Source organism: Vitis riparia, chromosome 12, assembly GCF_004353265.1.
Source record: "Vitis riparia cultivar Riparia Gloire de Montpellier isolate 1030 chromosome 12, EGFV_Vit.rip_1.0, whole genome shotgun sequence".
Taxonomy (NCBI): Eukaryota; Viridiplantae; Streptophyta; class Magnoliopsida; order Vitales; family Vitaceae; genus Vitis; species Vitis riparia.
The window spans coordinates 15,129,745-15,140,011 of NC_048442.1; the positions used below are offsets into that span (position 1 = coordinate 15,129,745).

General features: G+C 35.9%; 1 protein-coding gene across 1 annotated transcript; it reads right to left on the reverse strand.

Annotated features, from left to right (window-relative positions):
* Positions 1-5,496: 5,496 nt before the first annotated feature.
* Positions 5,497-8,688, reverse strand: LOC117926006 (calcium-transporting ATPase 12, plasma membrane-type-like). Its single transcript, XM_034845099.1, has one exon. It carries the CDS (start codon positions 8,686-8,688, stop codon positions 5,497-5,499), a length of 3,192 nt encoding a protein of 1,063 aa, XP_034700990.1.
* Between the last annotated feature and the right edge of the window lie 1,579 nt (positions 8,689-10,267).

Genomic DNA, 10,267 nt, shown 5'->3' on the forward strand with positions numbered 1-10,267 from the left:
CGTTTGGCAATGAAAAAGTTGCATAAGTTAGTTTATGTGCACTACAATATGCGACTTCAAGTTAAGAATTTAATGCAAGAGCGAAGCAATGAAGATTTATACAATCCAATTAATCTTAATCATATCTTTAATGATGATGATATATTAGATGAGTGAATACGAGAAGGAGAGGAGCCTATTTTATCATCTGATAATTTGGATTGGTTGGATAAAGGTCTCTCTACTAATGAAGAAGGTAGAGAAAGAGATGTTGATTCCCATCGTAAAGGTAAGGCTTCTAGAACAATTTCTTCAAGTTCTAGTAGTGATGATGGTGACAATAGGGGCAGTAGGTGGGGTGGTGGCACTAGTGGGGGCAATAGAGGAGTTGGTGGCACTAGTGAGGGTACTGGAGGAGATGGTAGCACTAGGAGCGGTTATGTTAGTCAAGTAGATCCTGGCATGTCATGGGCACAAGGAGGTGAAAAAAACTATGCCACACAAGATACAGATCATGGATATCGACCAGGGATATGGGAACAACGAAAACATTTAGAAAAATTAACTACATTTCCCAACGATGATGATTATTCTAGTGGGCATAATTATCATAGATCAAATTATCACTGTATTAATGAGCACTTACAAATTTGGGTATAGGATCAATGTCGTATTTCAGAGGGGTAGATGATAGATTATATCACAACTTTAGAAACCGTGATAGCTCTTCCAATACTTTTAGTAGAAATGATTTTGATCAATTTCCAATGATGCATCCAGAGGGATATTCAAATACCAGAACACGAGCTAGTGACTCATATGGATATGATCAATCTTCTAGTAGCAGTAGCATTGCTTATCGAGGTTTTGGATACTATCAATATGGTGTTGATCCTGAACAACCTTTGAAACCATATTTTCCTGATTATGGATCGTCAAGCCAATCATCTCACCCAACATATTCGAGTTATTGACAACTCTTTCAACCATATCCTCACTACGAGAATTGCCACCCCAATTTGTATACTCATCGTAGGACTGATGATGATGATTTTGAACCCCCTCGTCATTCAACATGGAATTGATTATTGTATTGTATGTTTGTTAATAAAAATGTTATTATATTTGAAATAAAATAACTTTCTTTTATTAGCATTATCATAAATAACTTTGAGCAAATACTTTTATAACTATTTAAATAATGTTAAATGTGAGACAATTTTATTTTATTTATTTTTTGAGCTTATTTAATTGTATATATTTTTCTTATGATTTACATAATATTTTTATATTTTTTAAATTTTCTAATTAGCTGATACCAAATCGATATATCGAAACCGATACGCCTCGGGATCCTCCGAGTCAGTGACCGATACCGCAACTTTGAACCATGGGTTCATGGGGTTCATGCTAAGTATATGGAGAGTTTCTCCCTTGAAATGAAACATCAGGAAAATGAAGACCTGGTAGGATACTTGTACCAATATGTTTATCCTCATCAACTTGGTTATAATTGATTTGTTTCTCTTGCCAGCTTGATTGTTGCTTAGTTCATTGTGTCGTAGCTTCATTACAAGCATCAGACCACCTAAAACCGCCAAAACCAGATTCAGATAAAGGACTTGCAAAATTGTTGTGGAGGATTCTCCCAAACATATTGTTTCAACTGCAGTGATCAGTAAAGCAAAAATGTTACTAGTGATCTGAATCTGGATGAACTTCTTAATCTTCTTGTATTCTTGTCCACCATACTCCAATATCGTGTTTAATGAACTAAAAGTGCTGCCTGAAGTGAGAACAATATCACAAATCTCTCTGGTCATTTCTGTGCTCCAAGTTGCAATAGTGATCCCTACATCAACTTCTTGCAAAACTGGTGTATCCCTTGTCATCCATCCTCCAATGAATCCTACTGCATTGTCTTTTTGCTTCAAGGACTTTATCATGAGAAGCTTATCCTCGAGGCACGAACTTCCCACCATGGTGATCTGATCAACTTTCTCCACTATTGCATCAGGGGACAGTTTCCTAAACTCTTGGGCTTTAAGTGCCACCTCGGTTGAACCATGACTAGATATTCCAAGCCCCCAAGCCATGGTTCTCAAGGTTGATAGCTTATCTTTGGACACCAGTTTGATGCTTCTCCCAGCACCATGGTTTAAAGTCGCGGTATCGGTCATTGACTCGGACGTTCCCGAGGCACATCGGTCTCGGTGTCTTGGCTCAGTATTACGTGATACACAAAATATGATAGTTAAAAAAATTTTAAAATTACAAAAATATTATAAAAAATTTAGAAAAATAAATATAATTAAATAAATTTAAATAAATTATAAAATAAAATTTATTTCATATTTAACATTATTTAAATAATTATAAAGCCTTTGTAGAAAGCAATTTATAATAACATTAAAAATTTTAAATTATTTTATTTCACATATAATAATATTTGTACTAAAAGACATAATTCAATCATCAATTCCATTTTAAATTTTGATTAAATGATTTTAATAATGTTAATATAATAACAAATTAAATGGTTTGAATAGATTGTTAATAAGAAATTAATACACCAAATATGCTACTATTACCATATAAAATAATGCACTACATATAATTTATGTCACACCATTAATATATAAAACAATAAATCATTACCATATGAAATAATAGTTTAAAAAATCAGTTAATATATTATGACTATTCTTTCTTCAAATACCCAACTCACACGCACGACCCTTTTTTCAATATCACCAATTCACTCACTGGACTCACCCACACCACGATGAGATAGGGCCAAAAAAGCCAAGAGAAAAGGGCAACAACTGTTGTTGCATTCCCAACAGCACCACCGAAGGCGTTCCACATCCATTCTACAATTAGTGATGCCCTCAACCTCCTCTTCTTATACACCTCCAACTCTCATGGTCAAACCGATGCCTTTCTTCTTCTTCATAATGGGTCATGGGTCTTGGTTGTTGAAAAGTTTTTCCTTTTGAAGGCAATCTCTGATTTTTCAGAGGTTTTTTAGGTTTAGATCTCATCTATTGTTCATTTGTTATAATTTCGAAGTGAAAAAATGATTTCTTTTGATAACTTTGAAAGTTCAACCCAGTCAACTCGGAATCCCAAATTGAGTCCACCGAGGTTAAAACGATTCTTGATTTGAGTTTAAGTTTCAGATGGTATCAAGTATCAGGTATCAGGTATCAGGTATCGGACTTGGTGCGGAAAGGCTTGAGGCAGATACGACTCTATGAAGTCGTACCGGACTCAGTCGATACTTTGAACCGTGCCCAACACTAGTGGGGGCCCTGACTGCTAATTTCATCTCTTCATGACACTGGTACTTAACCCCCACTATTGCTAACAAGCACAACCCATCTTCTACAACTTCTTGGACTTCTGTCTGCTTGTAAGCAAATGAAATAGGTCTCATACCATTGTCCTTCATCTCTTTTATCACTTGTTCAAATTCACTTTTCTGATTTTTAATGTCATGGATTTGACCTTCACAATCATAGTAATCTGAGCACATATTCAATTGTTGAATAAATTGTGCCCTGTAATAATAATCCGATTCAAAAGAAAAAAAAAAATCTAATCATCAATGACATGAGAAAATATGATATATTATTTTGTAGGAAACCAACTAAGAAGAAATGATAATATATTACTTTGTGGCAATTTTAAAGGAATGATAATTAGCATTAAAAATATCGGTATATCATTAAGATTTGGCGTTTTAATGGAGGTGTTTCCCCTACTGACGGCATTTCATTTTTCTCGGCTCATGTGACGTCCTTCCTCACAGTGACGCAAGCAGAAAATGCAGTTCAAGGAATGCTATTGGTGGCCGACATCTGCAATTCCTTGAAAGTCCAAGGTGGTCCATGGTGCAGGTATCTTATTGTTACCAAACATCCAAATTGTCCCCTTAAGCACACCACCTGGTCAAATACTCATACGGCTGGCCGACGCTACCTGATGGTTACCTTTCCCTTTCTATTTGACAAATTAAAACTTCAAGGCTCACCGTTTTTTTTTTTTTCTTTGGATGAGATGAGTGTTTGAATCAAAGTCTCGTCTTTGACATTTTTGGATTTTCCCTTCGAGAGAGAGAGAAATGGAATCTGTTCTGGTCCACTCAAATTTATCTGTTTCTAGAAAGAAAGAAAGTGATATTCTCTGTGGTTAGACCAACCCATCCCCACGTGTGATATTGATTTTACAGCAGCTTTTTTCTTTTTCTGTTTTTTTCATTCAAAATCGTGGATTATGATCGCATGTGAAAGAAAAGTGTTAGAATCAATAGGGGTTTGGTAAAATAAATTTAATGGTTTAAAATGATTTAATAATTTAAACTAAATTATTAAACAAATTAAATATGCTTGATAAAATAAATTAAGTAAATTAGAACATTATTATGATAATGAGAAGAGAAAGAAATCGTAAAGGCATCCACCTAGTATCGTTGGGCCTCAGATCACGACCGGTTATGGGCCTGATATATTAAATTCAATTATGGGCCTTAAGCTCTTAAAATTAGAATTATGGGCCGCAAGGGTTGACCCATTCAATGGATTTTGAAAAAAATTGACCGTTGGACAGCATTTGAATATAAACTCATTATTTCTAACCTTTCTCCTTCTTCCTTCTGATCCAAGAAACCCAGGTGAGTTGGGGCAAGAACTTTAAAAACCCATATTTCTCATTAAATGTCTTGTACTGACCTTGAGGGAAAAATCCACCTTGTTTATTTAATTGAGGCTTCTTCGATGTTGTGTAAGTTGATTTATTTGTTAAATTCTTGTATTTTTGTATTAGTTTCTTGCAATGTTGTTAAGGAATTGAATAGACTATGAGCCTCGGACTCAAAATTTTGGCCAAGCTCTTGTTGTTGATACAGCTTTAAGCCAAGTGATAATGCCCATATATTGATTGTGAGAGTGAAGTATACTTGAGTCTGAACCATTATAAATTTCAGTGTTCTTGATTATTGCCGGTGATGTGAGATATTCCTGCTTGTCTTATATTGATTATATAATCTCTTGTTAAGTGTTTGTTAAATTTCCTCAAAGAGATTCATAGTTGAAGCATTTCCATTAATGCTTGATTGGAAATCTCAAGTTTTAGATTGATAAAAAACGTAGTTACTTAGTACCAAATTTGGAAGTACACTTCACCCCCCTTAGAAATTTTGAGGTAATTCATGCTGTCAAATACTAAAATTTGCAGAATGTTATGTTATGACAAAGTTGAAGTAAAAGATCTCAATCTTAGAAGTCTCAGTAACATATCATATAACTATAGTGCTAAATATTATTTCAATTATGTTTGAAACATCATAAATATTATAGAATCTATTCATCATTCGAACATTAATGTCGTACTATTTTGACCAAGTTACGTAGTATTGAGTCGTAACATTTACATAGAAGTTTGGAAGAGAAGGCTATACACAAAGATGATGGTCCTAAAGCAATGCACCCATAGGTAACCGAAATTGCATTCACATTAACAACACGGAAACTTTAGGAGAAAAGCTGGGCAATGGCTGGTTGGAAGAGAAGGTGTGGAAGATGAGGGTTCCAGGCTTTGGGCAAGAGGTATCAGCCTTGAGAACCCATTAGGCAAAACAGCTGATCCAAACTGCCATTTGATGAGGATTGAGATCAAAACAGCAGCCAAATTTACCCCCCATGCAAATGCAGCAATGAGGAAACAGAAAGCCCACTGCACCCTACTCAACTCCCCCCAAAGTTCAGTAACCACCACCACATGCAAGACTGTGAATGGCACCAAAAACAGCCAAAAGGGGCACTTACCTGCCTTGAACAAGGGATGGACATAATTGAAGACCTGGCATAGGATAAAACCATTGAAAACCATGGCTTTTCGGTCCATGGGATTTGTGCCATGGATAGCTGTTCCCTTGAACTGAAACACCAGCAAAACTATGGCCTGATAGGATACTTGTAGTGATATGTTTATCCACATCTCCTTGGTTATAATTGATGCATTTCTCTTGTCAGGTTGATTGTTCCTTAGTTCCTTGCATTGTGGCTTCATTCCAAGCAGCAGACCACCCAAAAGCCCCAAAATCAGATTTACATATAGGAATTGCACAATTGTTATTGAGGAGTCTCCCAAGCATATTGTTTCAACAGCAGTGATCAGTAACACAGAAATGTTACTGATGAGCTGAATCTCAATGAACTTACCAATCTTGTGGTAGTCATGTCTACCATACTCCAATACTGGGATTAGTGAACTGAAACTCTTGTCTGAAGCAAGAACAATGTCAGAGATCTCGTTGGTCATTTCTGTGCTCCAGGTTCCAACTGTGATCCCTATATCAGCTTCTTTCAAAACCGGTGCATCTCTTCCTGTCCATCCTCCAATGTATGCTACTACATCCCCTTTTTCTTTCAAGGACTTTACCATGAGAAGCTTATCTTCAGGGAGAGAACTTCCCATTACAGTGACCTGATCAACTCTTTCCTTCCTTGCATCATATGTCAGTTCCCTGAACTCTTGGCCTTCAAGTATCCCATTGATTGAACCAGGAGTAAATATTCCAAGCTCACAAGCCATGGCCCTTGAGGTTGACAGCTCATTCTCTGATACCAATTTGATTCTTATTCCAGCACTTTGGAAATTCTTGACCACTGATTTCATCTCTTCCTGAAATTGGTACTTAACTCCTACTAGTGCTAATAAGATCAGCCCATCCTCCTCAAGTTGTTCGACGTCTGTCTGCTTGTAAGCAAATGCAATGGGTTGGAGACCGTCATCCTGCATCTCTTTAATCACTTTCTCAAATTCACTTTTCTGATCTTCAATGCCATGAATTTCACCTCTGCATTTGGAGTAATGTGAGCACATGTCCAAAATTGTTTTTGCATCTCCTTTCCAGTGCAAGTGCATAATGTTCTCATCACTACCATTTTTTCTCAACACAACCCCTCTCCCTTCCTTGGTGGAACTTAGTTTTCCATAGTTGATAATGGTAAACCTCTGCTTCAGAAACTCTATATTCATTCCCCACTCTAATTCTGCCCATGAAATGAGAACATCATCTGTTGGGATACTATGAATTTCAGGCACAAGAGCTGATGCACCAACTCCACTGCTCAGAGCCTCAAGCACTGCTGGGGAGACTTCAGAATGGCTCTGATCATCTATAGCTTCTTGCCCCATCCAGAATCTGCTAACGTCCATCTTCTCATACAGTAGCCCTCCAGATGCATCTATGCAGATGACTGTGACAATACCCATGGTACCAGGGGCAGACAAATTTTGAGGGGTTACCTCACTGGATCCCCTTATCACATTCCAGTAGTTAAGGCAAATTGAAATTACAATCTTTACCCCATGCTGTAATCCAAACACCAATGTAGGGATGATGGCTGCCAAAAGATTCATCTTTCCTCCCTTGTCCAATATTTGCTTCAAAAGCTTTATTGCCCACTCCACCCCAATAGCACCCTTCAGCGTTTGGACTACATTACTTTTTTTATTCTTCCAAAAGAAGAAAAGTATAAATTTAACCACAACACAGAATATCGGCATAAGTAGTGCAAAATTGCCTAACCAACCAAGAGGTTTGCCAATGCGGTCTTCTAGCAGTGCCTCCTTGTTCTGATCATCAATATCTGCATAAGGACTGGGCTTCTTGAGCCGAGCTTTGAACAGTAACTCCTTGTCCTGGTAATTGGTAACAGAGCTCATAAGCTTGCTCAATTCCATATTTGTACCAACAGAAGTGACCAGCATGCGACCATGCCCTTCAACTACCTTGGAACCATAGTATAGAAAAGGGTTCCCATTGCAGCTGATTTCTTTGTGTAATGCCCCATCCACCACCATCCTGTTTCCACTCACCAACAAACCATCAGCCGGAATCAGATTGCCCTCACTCAAGCGGACTATGTCGCCCTCCACAATATCACAGAGTCTGATTATTTGGGACTTTCCGCTTCTCACAACCTCTACTTCCACTCTGTTTCTCTTGTTTAACCTCTTCTCCATCTTCCTTACACCAAAGAAGCTAGAGACTGAAGGATAAGCCACCCGAATAAACCAGATAACAAGTATCGCAACCCCAATATGCCACCCTGTTTTGAGGCCGCCTTCTACCATCCCACATGCAAGAGTGAACACAGCTTGAAAGAAGAGTAAGATTTTGTCCGTTTTTCGGCAAGCTTTGAGGATGAAGTGATGAATTTCATAGACCGTGATGGTGGTGTCCAAGTTTGCCGACTGCTGGCCTTCTGCAACTTTTCCAACACCCACATCAGAGCCCAAAATGGAGGCCACTTTTTCAGCTCCACCCAGCTCTTGCAGCCTCTTCAAGTCTTTCTTCTCCATAATCTCTGCAACTGCTTTCGGGTTCAAGCCTGCCAACTGATTCCCATCTTCCATAACCTTCTCTTCCACAACATCAGCATCATCTTTTTTGGGTAGAAATTCTTCCAAATAGTCTCCATTTCGTCCAGAATCACCAGGTCTCAGCTGCGAAATCCTGTTCAACAGGAAATCCCTGTGTTGCCGCCAATTCAGCCAGTCTTCATTGAATAGGATACCAAAGAAACCTTCGTCTTCCTCTTGGAGATTATGTTGCTGTGAAATCATCAAATCCCCGTTGAATGGGATATCGATAACACAATCATCATCACTATCCAGGTCGTAATTCCCTTGGCACATGATCCTGACGATTACAAGCAGAGACCGCAGACACAGAGAACGAATCGTCCGGGTAACCTGCAAGAACACCACAAACCCACGAGGAGCGTTTGTCACACAACACGAGACACGTCCTGCTCGCCGGAAACAATGGAGGTTTTCCGGCCGGTCGAACCTGAAAACCTTACCAGGAAGCAATAGTTTTCTTGTTTGGTGAAACGGCTAAAAAATATATATATTCAAATGTTCTTACATGGATTACCATGAAGAATTTGGTTTCCATCCACCACATCATGTCGACATGCCATATTTTTTCACTTGAAAATTGTGTTATGAGGATTACATCACTATGCTACATTTTAAATTTCTTCACTTGAAAATGGATTATTTAAAACTAAAAATAGTTAAAAGAAGTTATTAAAGGAAAAAATAGAAAAATAAAAAATAAAAATAATATATATATATATATATATATATTTGGTTATTCTAAACTTGTTAAGTGAGACCTAAAATCAACTTAAATAGAAAATAATTTTAAAAAATTTAAAAATAAATTTACTAAAAATAGTTTTTTTTAAATTGTTTGGAAAATATGATAATTTTTTTAAATAAATTTAATATAATTGTAGATGTTCTTTTACCAAGTGTTGAGATTTTGAATGAGATTCTTTTGATAATCATATATGCCAATTTTACCTTATAATTCATCTAAATCTCAATGAAATAAAATTCCTTAAATTTTCGTATTTTCTCATTCGAAAATGAAAAAAACAACCACAAAAATCATAAAACTTAGAGCAAAAATAAATTTTAAAAATTCAACATTTTTCACATAAAATGAAAATAAATTAATAATTGTCAATTACAATGAAACTTTTTTAATTAGAACTCTAAAATATTATTCGCACTCATCTAAACATCTAGTGGAATCAACCATTTTAATTAATATTAAAAATAATAAATTAGGATTAATTTAAAATTTGATAATCTTTTTCAAATTAAAAAAATAAAAATTAATGAATTATTCTCAACAATGGATCACATATTTCACTTACAAACCCATAAATATAAAATATACCACAAAAAAACAAGTATGAAGTTAAATAATAATAATAATTTTTTTTAAATCAAGTATAATTAGAAATCCTACTTATCATATTACCAATTTTTTTACCAAGGATATAATTAATTATTATAAAATTTTTATTGCCCTAATAAATTCTGATATTTTGAGATATTTGAAAATATGTTAAATTATTTTTTTGTTCAAATTAATATAAGAAGAAATAAAATAATAAATATATGTGGACCCCACATTTCTTTGCATGCATCCTCACTCGAATTGCGAGACTTGCTTTTTTATTTGAAAAAAAAAATTGAAAATTGTTTTTGGAGTCATCATTTATTCTTGTTTTATTTTTAAAGAAAAAAACAAAATAAGAAAAAAAAAATCTTAAATATGACTACTAAAGGAAAAATAGGTTTGTGAATAACCGAGTCTTTGTCCGGTAATCAAATTACCTATTGGGAAGGTTTGGTGATAAGTCATAACACCCCTCTAAACCCATAAAAATTGATCTCTACTAATCAGCTAAAGCAA

Coding starts and splice junctions, on each gene's coding strand:
- LOC117926006 (XM_034845099.1), bottom strand. CDS start 8,688: ATGTGCCAAGGGAATTACGACCTGGATAGTGATGATGATTGTGTTATC.